This window comes from Pongo abelii, chromosome 5 (genome assembly GCF_028885655.2).
Source record: "Pongo abelii isolate AG06213 chromosome 5, NHGRI_mPonAbe1-v2.0_pri, whole genome shotgun sequence".
In the NCBI taxonomy this organism is placed as follows: Eukaryota; Metazoa; Chordata; class Mammalia; order Primates; family Hominidae; genus Pongo; species Pongo abelii.
The window spans coordinates 39,587,957-39,605,995 of record NC_071990.2 but is presented as its reverse complement, the minus strand read 5'-3'; the positions used below and the strand labels follow the sequence as shown (position 1 = coordinate 39,605,995).

At 49.9% G+C, this 18,039-nt stretch overlaps 1 protein-coding gene across 3 annotated transcripts in view; it reads left to right on the top strand.

The window, feature by feature from the left end:
- KIF6 (kinesin family member 6) overlaps nt 1-17,535 on the top strand; it is a 386,393-nt gene extending 368,858 nt beyond the window's left edge. For 2 of the 3 annotated variants that reach the window (XM_024248395.3, XM_054558771.2), the window contains 4 exons: nt 1,077-1,127; nt 1,746-1,835; nt 3,728-3,834; nt 10,800-17,535. In XM_024248395.3, the coding sequence (XP_024104163.3) occupies nt 1,077-1,127; nt 1,746-1,835; nt 3,728-3,834; nt 10,800-10,816 (265 nt within the window). In that variant the 3' untranslated portion in view covers nt 10,817-17,535. The remainder of the gene's footprint in view (nt 1-1,076; nt 1,128-1,745; nt 1,836-3,727; nt 3,835-10,799) is intronic. The other variant, XM_054558770.2, reaches the window with a different exon arrangement.
- The last annotated feature ends 504 nt before the right edge of the window (nt 17,536-18,039 follow it).

The following is an 18,039-nucleotide window of genomic DNA, read 5'->3' as shown; positions in this document are numbered from 1 at the left end:
TCTGATGTTGTCTCCAGGCAGGAAGCAAGGAAGATCTCCTTACAGCACAACTTAGAGTAGGGACCTTGTCACCACAGGCATGTGGAATACACTGGCCTCCAACCAGCCATGTCCACGTGCCTCTTCACCTCCCAAGAGGAGCTTCTGGGTTCCACTGCACTCGGCCAGGAATCCGAGGCAAGGCACACATGTCAGCAGCCTAGGTGAGCAGGCACAGCTGCATCTAGTGAGCTGTTGGATCTGACTCCTCACTCAGCATGAAGCTAGGTCCCAGCATGGTCAGGGGTAGCATGGTCAGGGGTAGGCCAGTGTGTGTTCCTAGAATGCCACAGAGTCAAGCCCAGTTAGAAGGCACTGTGGCTGAGAGCACAGGTTCTGAAACCTCAAAGAATCCTGAGTAGCTCCAGATTCTGCCACTTACCAGCTGGATAACTTTTAGAATTTCTTAAATCTTTCTAAGCCTCAGTTTTCTCATGTATAAAATGGAGACGATGATATCTACCTCTTAGGTCATTGAGAGGATTAAATGGCATGATGTTTGCAGAGCACTTTCACAGAACCTGGCACGTCTATCAGTGACAGATGTGGCCATCGTTTGTTGTTCAGCTTCTACAGCCAACAGATGCATGCTCTAACAATGAAAATTACTGTGTAGGCCGGGCACAGTGGCTCACGCCTGTAATCCCAGCACTTTGGGAGGCCAAGGTGGGTGGATCACCTGAGGTCAGGAGTTCAAGACCAGTCTGGCCAACATGGTGAAACCCCATCTCTACTAAAAACACAAAAAATTAGCCAGGTGTTGTGATGCACACTTGTAATCCCAGCTACTTGGACAGCTGAGGCAGAAGGATCGCTTGAACCCAGGAAGTGGAGGTTGCAGTGAGCCAAGATCATGCCACTGCACTCCAGCTTGGGCAACAAGAGTGAAACTCCATCTCAAAAAAAAAGAAAAAAAGAAAATTACTGTGTAAACCATCCAAGACAGGACTCTTGGCTCTTGTCTTAGTCTGCTCAGGCTGCGATAACAAAATACTATAGACTGAGTGGCTCCAACAACAAACGTTTATTTTCCACAGTTCTAGAGGCTGGGAAGTCCAAGATCAAGGCACTGGCAGATTTGATGTCTGGTGAGGACCCCCTTCCCCGTTCATAGACAGCTGTCTTCTCGATGCATCCTCACATGGTGGAAGGGACAAGGGAGCTCTCCGATGTCTCTTTTATAAGGACTCTAATCCCATTCATGAGAGTTCTACCTTCATGACCTAATCACCACCCAAAGGCCCCACCTCTACTACCATTACATTGGAGATTAGGTTCAACACATGACTTTTCAGGGACACAAACCTCCAGTCCATAGCACAGCAGATTCAGTTCCTGCTGAGGGCTTCCTTCCTCGCTTGCGGGCACCTCCTTCTTGCTGTGTGCTCACATAGAAGACAGAGAGAGAGAGACAGGGAGAGGGAGAGATTGAGAGAGAGAGCATGCACTGTAGTTTCTCATCCTCTTCTTATACCTATAAGGACACTAATCCCAGTGTGGGGGCCCTACCCTCAGGACCTCATCTAAATCTAATCACCTCCCAAAGGCCTCACTGCCCAATGCCATCACACTGGGAATTAGGGTGTCCACATAGGGATTTTGAGAGGACACATTCAGTGCATAGTGGCTCCTAGATATAAACCCTGAATTTCTCTTCTATAAATTTGCCCCCATTCCTTTTGCTTTTGTTGGTTTGTGTTTTGCAGTGATGTGAATGCCAGGAAAATCCTGCCCTCGCCTTGCCCCAGTCCACACAGCCAGAAACAGAGCAGCACCAGCACCCCACTGGAAGACAGGTCTGTGGTCTTCTCCTGTTATGCCTGTGACAGCCCCTGCAGTGGGCGGAGTGGGCCTCCATCTCCAGTCTACTCCCCGAAAAAGCCCCTCGTCCAGTAGCCACACAGACAGAACCCAGGTCTGGCCTCTGCCCTGGTCCCCTGGGAATTCCCTGGAAAATCTCTCACACAGGCCAACTCAAAGCGGGGAGGTTTTCTCTCAGTCACCAGGGCCCTGTGTTGGGCAGAGTTGTTTCATATCTTCTGGTGAATAGATGTACCTGGGGGCCAGAAAGGGAAAGAGCCAGCCCAGGGCAGCCCCACCACAGAGCAGGGCAGGGAGCTGACAAGCCTGGCCTGAAGACGCAGCAGCATTTGCTTCCAGGCTTGGCAGAGTTGATCAGCACCATAGGCATTTGTATCCTCTGGCTAGAATGGCTACTCAGCCTCTTTCACCAGCACAGCCTCTGCCCTGCCTGCCTGGACTCTGCTTTAGTGCTTCCGGCTGGGCTGCAGTGGGAAAGCCAACACCCAAAACTACCTGTGGGAATGGCCAGCCCCTTGTTACATACCGTCCTTACTGCCTTCTAAGGAAGTGGCTACCGCCTCCTGCTGTGCAGAGGCACACGGGTGAGGACGGACGGAAAGCTGGCAAGGCCAGGCAAGTGTACTGCTCTGAGTTTGCTGAAGGGGAATGCTATATGGAGAAGCTGGATGGAAAAGGTGATGGGGGAGGGCACACGCAGCCCTCCCTTTCTAAGGAGATTCCCACACACTTCTACTTACAAACCTCATTGGCCAGCACCTGGTCACCTGGCCACACATCGCAGCAAAGGAGTCTGGGAAAGGTAGTTTTTTTAGTTGTCTGTGGCAACTTAGCTAAATATGGTTCTGTTTTTAAGGAGAGAAAGGAAAATAGTAATCTCTGCCTTGAGGTCAACTAGTTAAGCCACATGGGGAATGAGGGTGCTCTGAGGACACAGTACTGAACGATATGACATCTAAGCTGGGCGCAGAAGTTGACGGGCCCCAGGTTAAGGGGTGCTGGTTTGGGTAAATCGGGGATGGGAGGACAGGAGTGGTGGTGGTAAGAGGATAGAGAAGGCAGTGAGAGAAAGCGCAGCTGCCATGTGACGGTTGGTGGGGAGGGCAGTCCAGGGAGAGGAAGCATCAGAGCAAAGGCCCTGCGGCTGGAAGTGGCTTGGTAAATGCAAGTCACTGAAAGAAAAGGGGGCAGCTGGAGCCCCTGACCTGGGGTCATATCACACACAGCCTGGTAGGTCATGGGACAGAGTTTGAGTTTTATTCCACCAGTGGTGAAAAGCCACTAAAGGGTCTGTATCAGTCTGTTTTCACACTGCTGATAAAGACATACCAGAGACTGGGTAATTTATAAAGAAAAAGAGGTTTAATGGACTCACACTCACAGTTCATGTCACTGGGGAGGCCTCACAATCATGGTGAAAGGCACGTCTTACATGGTGACAACCAAGAAAGAATGAAAGCCAAGTGAGAGGGGAAACCTCTTATGAAACCTTCAGATCTCACGAGACTTATTCACTACCATGAGAACAGTATGGGGGAAACCGTCCCCATGACTCAGTTGTCTCCCACCGGGTCCCTCCCACAACACGTGGAAATTATGGGAGCTACATTTCAAGATGAGATTTGGGTGAAGACACCGCCAAACCATATCAGGGTCTATGGCAGGGAGTGACTTGACCCAATTTGCATGACAAGAGGCTTAGTGTGGCTGCCACACAGAGAAGGTAGGAGGGAGTGAGAAGCAGGCCAGCCCAGTCATGTAGCTTTCTGGGTAAGATCAGTCACCAAAAATCGAAAAGCATTTTGGAAAGGTAAGTGGTGAGTCCAGTTGTAAAGTGTAGTAAAATGTGACACGTGGTTTCCTCCAGCATCCCCAAGAGGCCAGTGTCGTCCATCCCTCTCACCGGAGACAGCCAGACAGACTCGGACATCCTGGCCTTCATCAAGGCCAGACAAAGCATTCTGCAGAAGCAATGTAAGTGCACCTCCCTCGGTGGCTCCTCCCAGGCAGCAGGTCACCAACACTTGTGGGGAGCACACGGTGAGGTGGGAGGGGAGTAGGGAGTTTCCTGCATGTTCCTGAAGCCACAGGACTGGCCTACCCATCACTCACATGTGCCCAGCCTCTGATTCCTTCTCGAGAAAGCCTCAAGGGGCAGCATCAGAAACACCAAGACAGGCCCAAGTGTGTGGGTGGCCCAGGTGCTCCTGCCCCTCTTGGCAGAGCTTGCTCTCTGTCTCTTCCAGATCTTCAGCTCCTTTGTTCTCTGTTCCCAAAGTCAGCTGTCTCCTCTGCTCAGCCTTCTACAAACAGGAAGGGGCTAAGTGATGTTTTGGTAACTCGTTGAACCCCTGGCTTGAAGTCTCACTCCCCTGTCAGAGTGTGGTTCTTGCCAAAGAGCTGTGAGTGTAAACACCACTTGAAGGCCCAGGCCTGAGGACACCATAACAATCACAGAGGAAGTAAGTGTGGCGTGTCAGACAACAGGAAGAGAAGGCTCTTCTTGGCCTGCATCACTGCCCCCTCCACCCCCAGCCCCGTCCTCTTGGCAGCTGCCCATCTCCCATCTGCTGTGGCTGGGCCTTTTCTCTTTGTGCCTTTCATCCCCCACACACCCACAGGGCAAGCCCCAGGGCCCCTTACTCCAGGCCTGCGTTTTGTCTTAGCCTCCTCCCCATAACCCAAAGGCTACTAGGCAGGCTTAACATTGCCTTCACATTGCCAGAAAGGCGCCCCCGCCATGATGGTATGGGCTGGCAGATTGGATGTATAATGACTGATGCCTGCCCTGCGGGGCCTGCACTCAGCTTCTTCACCAGCTATGTGCAGTTTGGGCAGGAAGAGGTTTGTGCATGGATGGAGCACCGCAACTGAGAGCCGGCCTTGGTCCTGCTGTCCTTGCCTTGCTTGGCCGCCAGCCTGCTTACTTACTATCCTCTCTTCACCACCAGGACCAGCAGCCTCAGCAACACTGTTAGGTCCTTTCTTAGGCCTGAGACAGCCCCAGCTCTGCTGTGATCTTGTCTCATTCTCAGTTTCCTTGTCAAAAAAAAAAAAAAAAAAAACTGGATTCAGTGATCTCCAAGTCCCCATCTATGCCCCAAATGCTCTGATGATAGGTATCAGGCACTGAACAGCAATGAACAGCCAATCAGTCAGCAAACACTGTATGTGTTGGGTGCCTTATGCCAGGCACTACTACTAGTGCTGGGGCTACAGCAGAGAACAAGACAGAACCCAGCACGTGAGAAATTGACATTCTAGGGGGAGGAAGGAGATAGACAATGAACACATCAACAAATAAGTAAGATCGTTTGAGGGGATAATAAGTGCTATGAAACAGCTAAACTATGTAATGTTGTAGACACTAACTGGAAAGACTGCTTTTAGCTGGGTAGGTTGGGGAGGCCTTGCTGGAGAAGATAACTTTAAACTGACAGCTGCATCATGAGAATGGAGCAGCCACGCCGCGTTCTGGGAATGCACAGTCCTAGCAGACAGAGCGGAAAGCGAGAAGCCTGAAGGGGAAGGAGCTTTGCTTGGCCACAGGGTGGGAAGGGGGCCAGAGTGGCTGGAGGGCAGGGAGCAAGAGCACAAGGGCCAAGTCACACCAGCCTTATGCACAGGGGAAAGAGATTTGGATTTTATTCTGGATACAGTGGAAACTCACTGAATAATTTTAACCATGGAGTGATATGATGTGATTGATGCTTTAAAAAGCTCACTTTGTCTGTCATATGTAGTGTAGATTGTAGGGGCCAAGGGTAGACCAGTTACCAGGCTACCATGAAAGTGCCAGCAAGGGATGACTGTGGCTTGGACTCACCAGTAGACTGAATGTGAGATGCAAGAGAAAGAGGAGAGTCAGGGCACCTCCTGGGCTTTGGATCTGAGCAGCGAAGAGAATGGCAGTGCCGTTTACTGAAATGAGAGAGGCAGGGAGGCATGACCATCAGAGGCAAGGAGCTGGAGGGATGGAGAGTTCTGGCTGCACCGTTTGAAGTTTCAGATGACGTTTGATGTCCAAGAGGAGGTGTCAAGTAGACAGGTGAGCGTGAGTGAAGCTCAGAGAGAAAGTCTAAACTAGAAAAAGAAATATGCAAGTCATCATGTCTGGTTGGTGTCTGAAGCCATAGGACTGAGTACAATGTCTTCTGAAGAGCAGAGATGGAGGTATTCAAATTGCTGAGAGGGGCTCTCCAACAGTTGCAGAGAGAGAGGAAGCAGAGATGCTGAGAAGGAACTGCCAGGGTGCAAGAAGAAACAGCAGATAAGTGGGTATGGCCTCAGGCACAAGCTGGAGAAGCACAAGCTCCAAGGGGAGACAGGCCAGTAGAGTGTGGCAGGATGGAATGTGGACCACTAGCCGTTTTGCATGTCAGTGTGGTCATGGACAAGCACCATTTAGCCAGGGGACTGGGAGTGGCTGGGGAGAGGATGGAAGGGAAAGAGGCTGAGGCAGTGAGCAGATACAACTCCTCCAGGGGGTGGAGCAGTGACAGGAGCAGAACACTGGGGCTGGAGCTAAAGGGAAGCAGGAGCCCAGAGGGATGCTTTGCATGTTAAGACATGCTCATGTGCTGAAACATGCAGAGAGAGGGAAATTGATGCTGTGGTGGGAAAGGGGAGCAGAGCTGCAGGAAAAACTTCCTTGAGAAAGTAGAGGGGGACAGTGTCCGGGACACAAGTGGAGGAAGGCTTGGATACACACGATATCCTTTGGAGCTGGGATATCCCTTCCCCTATAACAAATCCATAGAAACCAACCATCATTCCTTCCCTCAAGAAGCCTACAAGCAGCAATATCTTTAAGTTACATTCACTAAGCTTTTGTACATATAAGAGATGTGACCATCTAACTCTCTCCAAACAGAAAAGGCAGAAGTCCAGGTCCCTATCAGAGTGGCATCCTCCTGCTAACACTGTCCCCAGGCAGTGCAGAGAGCTGGATTGAAGGGCAGGCACTTTTATTAAAATATGTACGGCAAATTACCATTTATAAATGTTTTCATTTTTATTGTTTCATTTGATGCTCTTAACGCTCCTGTAAGGCATGCAGGGCCAAGATTATGATCCCCTGTTGACAGGTGAGGAAACTGAGGCACACAGAAGTTGTATCACTTGCCCAAGGTTACACAGCTGATAAATGACAGAGCCAGCATAACCCAGGTTTCTGCTCTCTCCCCACTGGGCCACACTGTCTTGAAAAGCTGCAACTACCAAGATGTGCCCAGTCTGCTGTCAGGAGTTCTCTCGGCCTCAGGAACAGGAACCAGCATTGACAGGAGGGGAGTGACCGCAGCCTCTACCCGCCCTGCAGCTGGGGAGCTTTCCTCTCCAAATAAACAGCAGCCTGGAAGTAATTCATCAAAGCAAACAAAACTTCCACAGCTCAATTTTTATTCCAAAAGGAAGAATATTCATTCTGGCTTTTCAGTGACCATGGGGCCACAAAGGAAGCCAAAGACAGGTTGACACGGGGTCCCTCTGCCACCAGGTCTCAAAGGGCCAGCAGGCGTGACCTCCTGGACATACAGCAGATGGTTCTGGTCCCACCATGTGGCACTTAATATGCAGCCCACTTATCAGGGCACCCAGGCAAACACACAGGCCGGGGCTCAGGCACCTTCTCAGCCAAAGCAAACACCTCCCTCTCCCTGCCTGGGCTCTCGAATCTTAATTTAGCTCACAGCGCTGCCTTGGTTACTTCAGGAGTGCTCATTAAGGGGAATTTGTGACTGTCAGCTCGGGAGCAGGAGCCCAGAGAGGGCAATTTAACATAAGCCTCGCCAGCTCTTAGGCTTCACCAAGGGCCAGGATGAATCTACTTGATTTAGGATTCATGGAACAGCATGGAATGTTTAAATCCGTGCCAGGGGCAGGCGTGGACAGGTATATAACCCCCGTAAGGGGCATCAGTCATCCGTGGAGTCAACTCTGCTGTTTCCAACTGCCAAGGACAGTTTTTACGTCTGAGGAAATGAGGTTAACCCCTTTCTAGAGGGCCTTTTTGTTTTTAATCTTGCTTAATCCCTGAGTTTGGAAGTATTCCCATCTGGAAAGGAACCATGGTGCGACCCCCATAACCACAAGTCTGTCTTCTCCAAGAGGTGTTAGGAAGAGGTCCTGCCTCTCCCAGCCCTCCAGCCCCACTCGGAGAAACCTTCCAGCTCTCTTCTGTGTTCAGAAACCCTCCCAGGGAAAGAGAAAGAGCCCCAAACTGGGAGGGAAAAGGCGGAAATTCCAAGGCCATCTCTGCTCTGCGTGACACTGGGCAGGTCACCTCCCCAAGCCTCCCTCTCACTGTCTGTCATGTAGATTCCACCCTTGCCCAGGCTCTGATCCTTTCCCAGATAATATCCATTAAAGTCCCTTATCAACGCCCAAACACCAAGGAATTATTAACAGGCAAGTGGCCTCTGTGGTGAGAGCTGGCCGAACACCATGAGGTGTGATTTTGCTTTTTTTTAATGGTATATCTGTAGCGTGCCCTCCTTTCTGGGAGCCCACAGTAATCAAAATCCCAATACAGACAGAGCTTCATCACTTAACTGGGGCCCATAAAGTGAATGAGTTGGAAATGGTGCCTTTTGTGTTGAGGTCTATGCATGTAAGGAGCTATGTCTTGGGGCAGAGCGTGCTCTCCACCCTATTCTGTAGCATTTCTTCCCAGGCCCCACCCCACCCACACCCTGTCATTACCGCATGCAAGTGTGTGAGGGGCTCAGAGACCATCCTGGATGGGAAATGGCTCAGACTCCATGCTCCCTACCACCGGCAGCGTTCACAATCCTGGCCCAGGCTGCATTTCAACAGTGCAGCAGAAACATCAGACCCCAGATCTCATCAGCAGCCATGTGCCCATGGGCCCCCAGCTCTTGCCCTGCCAGTCCTTGTACTAGAGAGACAAAAGCAGTGAGTTTCAGCCCTCATGCCTCAGGATCACCTGGACTCACCCCAGCGATCCTGACTTAATGGTTCTGGGCTGTGGTCTGGGCACCAGGATTTCTAGAGATTCTCCAGAGATTTCCATTGTGTAGCAGAGTGGGGAACTACAAGTCCAGAGTGACAGGAACACATGACCATCATAGGCTCTGGTGTACTTGTCTTCTTACTTCCCGTTCTAGAATTCAATTCAGACAGGTCAGAATGTCTTAAAAATAAGGACCATATTTGTTTAATTAAACAGCAAGGCCAGCCAGAGGTCTTGCACACAGAATTAGAACTGAAAGACCAAGGGCTCACAGCCATGAATTATTTCCAATCTCTTCCTCCGCACTAGCTGGACATTCAATGTATCACCAAGAATTACCCTTTCTTCCACAGCAATATCAAGCCAACCAAGCTAACACTCATCACCCACTACAGGTTCCTGTGGCCAAACCTGGAGGGCTGAAGCTGCCTGCTCACCTGTTCCCTGACCAGCCTCACCCCTCAGTCTCTCTGTCCACTGAAATTTTTTTAAACATTGTATTTATTACTTCATCCAAGAATCTCAGAAATTCTCTCTTGCTCTTACTAAATTAGCCAAACTTTAAGCAAATAACTGCATATCACTCTTACCAATTCTTACACTTTAATGTGCTAATGAATTGACAGGTTTTGTCAAACTGTAGATTCTGATCCAGTAAGTCCAGGGTGGACCATGTCTTAGACTCTGCCTTTCTTAACAAGCTCCCTGGAAATGCCAGCACTGCTGGTCCGTGGACCACACTTTGTGAAGTAAGAAGCCACCTTGCTTTTTGCAGGTATCTCATCTGCTCCAGCAAAGAGAAATGTGAGGCTCAGAGAACTGACATGACTTGCCCAAAGTCACACCGTGGGTTGGGGACTATCCTGGCTAGAACACAACGGCCCTGGTTCTCAATCCAGAGAACCCTCTCCATGCCCAGCCATGGGAGGTGACAGGATAGGGGCCACGTGGTCAGGAGGAGCCATCCTGGAATATAATTAATATCTGGAGCAAAAAGCAAGGAGAGAATCTGAGGATTAGGTAGGAGCAGCAATGAAAACCGTGGGGTTGTCCAGGTGTGGTAGCTCACACCTGTAATCCCAGCACTTTGGGAGGCCAAGGTGGATGGATCACTTGAGCTCAGGAATTTGAGACCAGCCTGGACAACGTGGTGAAACCCCGTCTCTAGTAAAAATAAAAAAAATAGCCAGACGTGGTGGTGGGTGCCTGTAATTCCAGATACTTGGGAGGCTGAGGCAGGAGAATCACTTGAACCCGGGAGGCAGAGGTTGCAGTGAGCCGAGATTGTGCCACTGCACTCCAGCCTGGGTAACAGAGCGAGACTCCATCAAGAAAGAAAACAAAGACAAAGAAAGAAAGAAAGAAAAGAAAGAAAGAAAGAAGAAGGAAGAGGGGAAGGGAGGGGAGGGTGGCGGGAGGGGAGGGTGGAGGGAGGGAAGGAGGAAAGAAAGAAAAAGAAAGAAAGAAGGGAGGGAGGGAAGGGAGAGAAAGAAAGAATGAAAGAAAGCGAGAGAGAGAAAGAGAAAGAAAGAAAAAGAAAGAGAAGAAAGAAAAAGAAAAAAGAAAGAGAAAGAAAGAAAAAGAAAGAAAGAAAAAAAGAAAAAGAAAGAAAGAGAAAGAAAGAAGAAGGAAGAAAGGGAAGGAAGGAAGGAAGGAAAAGACAAGACTCCAGCCTGGGTGACAGAGCGAGACTCCATCAAAAAAAAAAAAAAAGAAAGAAAGAAAAGAAAACCGTGGGGTAGGAAAACAGGTATCAGTCTCAGCCTAGGGAGGTGGAGCTTCGGCAAAGGGGGCCTCTTCCTTCAGAGCTTGGGGTGTAAATGCAGCTCCTGGGAGGCAAGACACAGATGCAGTGCCCAAGACCCAGGGGGAGTGGCCGGTGGCCTCCCCTCCTCCCAGTTCAATCCTGGGAAAAGTCAGTGTCTGCATGCACAGCCTAACCAAAAGCATCCTGTCTCCTTTTCAGGTTTGGGAAGCAATTGAATTTCCAGGAAATATCCAGCCATGCATTATGCCAGGAAGAATGAAGTACAGATGAAGGCAGCGCCCCTCACTTGCTCTGGCTTCAGAAGTGAACTATGGGCTGCTGGGAGCAACTAGTGACTGATTGCCATGGAGGGGGCTGTGTTTCTTTAGGGATGCTGACCTGGAGGCCACCGAGAGGGTGAGGCTGGGGCTGACCACGACATCCTTCCTGTGGTTGCTGGAGCTGCTGGCAGGGCCGGGCAATGCCAGAGTGCTAGGGGCAGGGTGAAGGCTTCAGCTCGCTGTTGTAGTGATGTTTCGTGTAGATCATTATAAACTTTTGAGAATGTGAAATAGCACCATCATAATATAATGTCAGGGGACGCTCACACCAGTGGAATGTGGGGGGAATATTTTTATTTTTAGCGATTTGCCAGCTCTCTCCCTTGGCCCGTACTCTGGTTTGGAAGCCCAGAAATGGCCATGACAGGTCCAGGCAGGATGTCCCAGCCACTGGAAAGGCAGTGAAATGCAGGGCATCCCGAAGGCCAATGCTGATCTCCCAGACCACATCTTTCACCATCAGCCTCTTGGCCAGGATGACCTGGAGGCAGTGCCTGAACAGCTGTGTCTCCAGGGAGCCATCTGCCCTTCAGGGTCTAAGGACATCATAGCACCCAGAGAACAGTGGGCAGCTCCCAGGGGCTCTGCTGAGAGCTTGAGAGAGGGCAGTGTGGGTACCTTGGGCCTTACAACCTTCACCCAGCCACTTGGGCCCTTGCAGGATTTGGGCCGACACTCCCCACTTCCACAGGGAAAAACATAGCTGCCTGGGGGTCTTGTCTCCATGGGCCCTCTCCATGACAGATCCAAGGGAAGGTGGGCAGCCCTCAAGGAGGTTCTTGAAGAACTGCCCCCTGGGCCAGGGGGTTCCAACCCAGCTGCACCTAGGGAAGGGCAGCAGAGGGTGAGCAGGAGCGGCACCTGGAAATGAAGTTAACTGGATAAAAGTGCTGGTCCACTGCTCCTGGTGTCTCTGTCCTATAAATATAGGACCTGATGACCCTGGAGGGAAGCAGAGAGGTAATATAGTATAATTGGCTTGATTTTCTTTTTCGTTTTTTAGGACTGGGTAACAGGATCATGAGGGAGAAGATGAAACCATGACATTTCTAAGCTAGGCAGGCCCATCGAGATCCTCTAATCCACACCCCTAGTTTATATAATTAGAAGGCCAGAGTGAAGGGGAGACTCGGCTTGCTGTTCTACGCAAGTGACAAATGTCCCCTCTTCAGGGGGCTTCCCCGAGTCACCCCCTAGTTATCCCCTATCCCATTACCATTTTTTCTGCATCACTATCTGACATATTATCCTTCTGAACTTGCCTATTTTTGTAATACCTGCAACCCGCCCCCCCTCCCCGTAATACTAAGAGCTCCAGTGCAACAGGGACCTGTTTGTCTTGCTCATTGCTGTGTGCCAAGCACAGAATCGCTGTTCAGTAAACGGTCCTTCAGTTCCTGAGTAGACGAGCCAGAACCCAGATGTGTTTCTCAGGATGGTGTCACTCTGACTTCCCCTTGGCTCTGACTGAATCCCATCGGGACAGGGGCCAGCATCTCTGGTCCACTCCTAGCCCTCACAGTTCAGTGGAACATAGTAAGCCCCCTGTAAAGTCTGTAGAACCAGAGGAAGACCAAATTCTGATTCTAGAAGCCTCCCCAAGAGTCCATGGAACACACATGTAACTGCACAGACACACACACACACACACACACACACACACTCTCTCTCAGGAGCCCTGAAGATGGCATGGCATTTGCGCCAGTCCCCTGTGTAGCAGCAGCAGTATTCTTGGCATGCCTTAGTGCCCTCAGCCCTCTAGAGCTGGGTAGAGTCTACTGACTTTTTTATTTTCTTTTATTTTTATTTTCTTTTATTTATTTTTTGAGATGGGGGGGTCTCACTCTGTCAGCCAGACTGGGGTGCAGTGGTGCGACCATACCTCACTAGTCAGCCTCCAGCCTCTGGGCTCAAGCCATACTCAGCCTCCAACTCCTGGGCTCAAGTGATCCTCTCACCTCAGCCTCCAAAGTAGCTGGGACTATAGGCATGCACCACCACACCTAGCTCGTTTTAAATTTTTTGTAGAGACAGGGTCTCACTGTGTGGCTCAGGATGGTCTCAAATTCCTGGCCTCAAGCGATGCTCCCGCCTTGGCCTCCCAAAGTGCTGGGATTGCAGGCATGAGCCACATACCCTGCCAGAGTCTTTCAACATTAGCTCTCCCACTGAGACATCATCTCCTGGATCCAAAGGCCTTATTGACAGAGATGTGTGGTGTGGCCCCATGCAGGGTGTGAACCAGCCTCCTGGGGCAATCACTAAGACAGGAAAGGAAATGAAGACAGAAAAACACATAGCGTGGGATCTGGGGCCACTGGTGTCCAGACCATATGCAAAGTGTGTGCAGCAACTGGCCAAGGGGCCTTTTGCTCTGAACATCCCCTAATGGAAGCCCAGCCTTTGATATGGACACATGCTTGATGGCAGTGTACCTTCCCAGAGTTCACTGACCTCTGCAAATGGGAGAAATTGATGCAATGTTTTGAAAAGACTTTCCAGCAATCCACCTGGGCTCAGTGGAGCCACGGATGACAAGAAGTATCTGAGTTCACTCTAGGCCAAAATGTGGAGTTTTCAAAACATTTTCTGGAAAGCAGCCTAGCCAATGACTCCAGCCCAGTCCCTGCTAGAATTCAACTGGCTCTACCAATCCCTTGACAGGAAGTGGGGTGAAAGGAGGTTGGAGGAGGGAGGTTAAAATGTAGCTTGCCCAGATCTTGCTAAAAAGGATTTTTAGAAAGCAGATAGAGAAACTGTGGTATACTGAATACATTGTTTTAATTCTTCACCACCAGTATAGAATTACACATCCAAAGCTTTGTCATGGCCCACTTTGACTAATGTGGTGTTGGCAAACGTGATGCAGGCAGAGGCTTGAATTGTTCTCGCATGGTTGAGCTTGCCTCTTGCTCCAGTGATCTCTCTTGGGATGAACATGCCGTGGGTAGCTGCTGCGCCTTCAGCCTGGAACATCCAGAGAGCAGACCTGAGCCCAGTCTACAGCCTGCAGCAGAGCTTCCCAGGCAAGCCCAGCCCAGATCAGCTGAACTATGGCTCACCCAAAGACCTATTAGCATGAGAATATATGCAGCTTGTCATAAACCACTGAGGTTTAGAGTGGTTTGTTATATAGCATTAATTGTAGCAACAGCAGACTGGCACAGAAATTGGAACCCAAAGACAGTATATGACTGGATCTAGGACTTCTCAGTCCAGAGTTCATTGTCTCTCCCTGCAGCCTGTGGAAAGGCACTGAGAGCATCCTGTATATGGAAAAGCAGGACCACCACCTACAGCCATGATGAAGCAACAAGGACCTGATTTACCCTCCTGCTTTAAATGACTAAAAATGAGACAAAATCCTCTATACAAGCCAATGGTTTTCAGCCATTGGATAACAAGCAATATAGGGTATGATTGATCCGCAAGAGAAGGGAAACAAGTGAGGGGAGCCCTATGATTGCTCCAACTTACTGCCTGCAGTGAGTTTTCAGGCTACAGCCCAGGAAAGGGGAACCAGGTAGAGCCCAGTGGTTTCCCTGAGTTGAGGAAATGGAGCTGGGAATCCAGGGAGGACAAAGTGGCTTAAATTTGCAAGGCAGAGTCCCAGGGATGAGAGAGAGAGGAGAGAGAGAGGAGAAAAAAGAGAAAGAGGAGAAAAAAGAGAGAGAAAGAGAGAGAGCATGCTCTGGAGATCTTCAGAGGGTTACCCTTGAGTCTTCAGCTAACTACCGATCAACATCTGCATGTGAAGAAATTACCCAAGGCAGGGGAAAGAACCACCAGGAGGAAGCAGGTGGAATAATTTCCTGAGATAACACTGGGTTGGGAAGAGTTCATGTTTCCAACAGCCAGAGTGGAGAAACCTCCTCCCAAAACAGTCATTGTATAGAGACACAGAAGGTACTGCCTCAGAAGTGGGGCCAATTAGTCCCAGATGACAGATTGCTCTGGTCCCACCTAACAAAGCTTAAAAAGCCAGCCCCAAAGGAGTCAAATTGTTTCCAGTAAGTTTCCAAGTAACTTCACTGAGTCCCAAAACAAAGCTTCAAAATATCTAAAGGAAAATGAAAAACAAACCAAAAAGAAACCAGCATCCAACAATATAGAATCCACAATGTCTGGCGTCCATTAAAAAATAATCAGGCATGCAAAGAAGCAGGAAAATATGGGCCATAAGAGGAGAAAAAACAATCAACAGAAATAGAGGCCAGGTGTGGTGGCTCACTCCTATAATCCCAGCACTTTGGGAGGCCAAGGCAGGAGGATCACCTGAGGTCAGGAGTTCGAGACCAGCCTGTTCAACATGGTGAAACCCCATCTCTACTAAAAATACAAAAAATAGCTGGGCATGGTGTTGCGTGCCTGTAATCCCAGCTACTAGGAGGCTGAGGCAGGAGAATCGCTTGAGCCCAGGAGGCAAAGGTTACAGTGAGCCGAGATTGTGCCATTGCACTCCAGCTTGGGCAACAAGAGTGAAACTCTGTCTCCAAAAAAAAAAAAGAAACGAGAAATAGAAACAGCCCCAAGCATGGCACAGTTGATAGAGTAAATAGACAGAAACATTTTTTAAAATGCAATGGGTGTGTGTTTCAAATCTAGGCAGAAAAAATGCTCCTTGTAATTCCTTAAACATAAACATGGCTCATTCATCTGGTCATTGTTTTGACAAGGATGTGCCATCCATTGTGCTAAGTTCTGAGGAGTCAGAGGTGACAGAGACAGAGAAAGTGCCAGCATTCTTGGAACCTACATTCTAATGAAGGAGAGGGACAAGCCAGGCATGGTGGCTCACGCCTGTAATCCCAACACTTTGGGAGACTAAGGCTGGCGGATCACGAGGTCAGGAGTTTGAGACCAACCTGGCCAACATGGCGAAACCCCATCACTACTAAAAATACAAAAATTAGCTGGGTGTGGTGGTGCACACCTGTAATCCCAGCTACTCTGGAGCTGAGGCAGGACAATCGCTTGAACCCAGGAGGCAGAGGTTGCAGTGAGCTGAGATCACGCCACTGCACTCCAACCTGGGCAACAAGAGCGAGACTCCTTCTCTGAAAAAAAAAAAAAAAAAAGAAGAGGGACAATAAACAAGTAAGCAAGACAATCTGATTAAGAAGGAGTTGCGGTTAGCTAGGCATGGTAGCAAGCGCCTGTAGTCTCAGCTACTCGGGAGGCTGAGGTGGGAGGATCCTTGAACCCAGGAGGTTAAGGCTGCAGTGAGCTGTGATCACACCACTGCACTCCAGCCTGGACAACAGAGCAAGACCCTGTCTCAGAAAAAGGAGAAGGAGTTGGGGGTGAGGTAGGATGGGCTTGGACTCACTATCAAGGTGGGTGGGAGTGTGAGAACCCGGCAAGGTGCAAAGAGAGAAGCAGGGAAGGGAAGCTTAGGACAATGATGGCAGGTTGGGTATTGGGTGATGGGAAGAGGCATAGGACATGGAGCTTGGCAAAAAGGGGACTTGTGGGGATTTGGGCCATGTGAGCATGTGGGGGAGACAGTGTTCCTTCCATAACACGTGTCCAGGGACTGCCAGGGCTCTGAGGCAGAGCAGGTGTAGAGAGGTTGGCTGTGAATGTTGGAAGTTGAAAACATATGTGTTAAATGTGGGAGGGAAAAGCAGTGTTTCCTTGAATACAAGCTCTGCCTCACCTTGCGAAAAGTGGCCTCTGAGTGTAGCCCTGGATGCATCTCTCAAGGAATAGGAGGAAGCAGCAACCTTTTCAGAGTTAACTGCTTTATTTGAGTTTTCCATGGCCTCGTGCCAGCCAGCAGGGCTGAGCCAGTTTCACCCACACCAAGCGGGAACTCAGTAAAGAGCAAGCAGCACGCCAGCTGGTACTCTTCCCTCTCCATTCACTCAGCTCCTGATCTCAGGAGGGCAGCCCCTCCCCAGGCCAGCACCCCTCCCCTTCTGGCCCCAGGTGTGGGATGCTGTTGTTATCTTTTCTCCGAAACATCTCCTGGGTTTGTCTTTTCCATCACTGTCCTTAGACTGAGGCAAGCAGTCCCCCTGCCTTTAGCCCCATGTTTTGGGGGGAACCTGTGCTTTGACGTGCTTTGCTAGAAATTTTCTAAGTCTCCCTCTGGTGCTGGGACCAGCCATGACCAACAACGTCATCCATGCAGGCCACCCCTAACATAGTCCAGGCCTCATGTGGGTCTCAGTTCCCTTTTCTTCTTTCAGGAAGTTCTCCAGTTCATGCATAGGGTTGACCAGATGTCCCAAGGTGCTCTAGGACTCATGCCTATAAAGCTGTTTTAGGGCTTCCTAGTCAGTCCCTGGTTCCAGGAAAGCAGCCTGATGAGTAGATCATTCCTGCTGGCTGGTGTGGCATTTCTTTTATGGCACTACCTGGGATTGGGCCACCAGACCTGCGCTAACATGCTGATTTGAGGGACTCTTAACAGTCCACCATAGGACAAAGAATCATCATGTGAACCAATTAGACAATAAACAAATGCCAAAGTGCCTCTTCTCTGTCTTTATTCTAAATCTACACAAATCAATCATTATACCTCACGTGGGCTCATAAATTTGGTACTAAATTTTTTTCATCAAATTGTTTATACACACAGGGGTCCATCCACAAAAAAATATTTGCTGGGACCCTCACACACCAAGAGCAGCTGGCCCTGTCTCTCCTCTGGTTTCTGGGCTCAGTATCTCTCCCAGGCCCTGGGGACGCTCTGCTCCTCCCTGTCTTGGCGGCACCCCTCATCCACATCCTGGCTCACAGCAGCCCAGGCTTCTTGCTGCTGCAGCTCCAATGACTCTCAAAGCTCTGGGTTTTTCTTATAGTCTGAAGAGGTGAGGGGATGTAGGGAGATTTGTTAACAGGGGATGTCCAGCAGATCTTCTAACAATATCTTTCATGGCCGGGCAGGGTGGCTCACGCCTGTAATCCCAGCACTTTGGGAGGCTGGGGCGGGTGGATCATGAAGTCAGGAGTTCAAGACCAGCATGGCCAAGATGGTGAAACCCCATCTCTACTTAAAATACAAAAATTAGCCAGGCATGGTGGCGGGCACCTATAATCCCAGCTACTTGGGAGGCTAAGGCAGAGAACTGCTTGAACCCGGGAGGCAGAGGTTGCAGTGAGCTGAGATT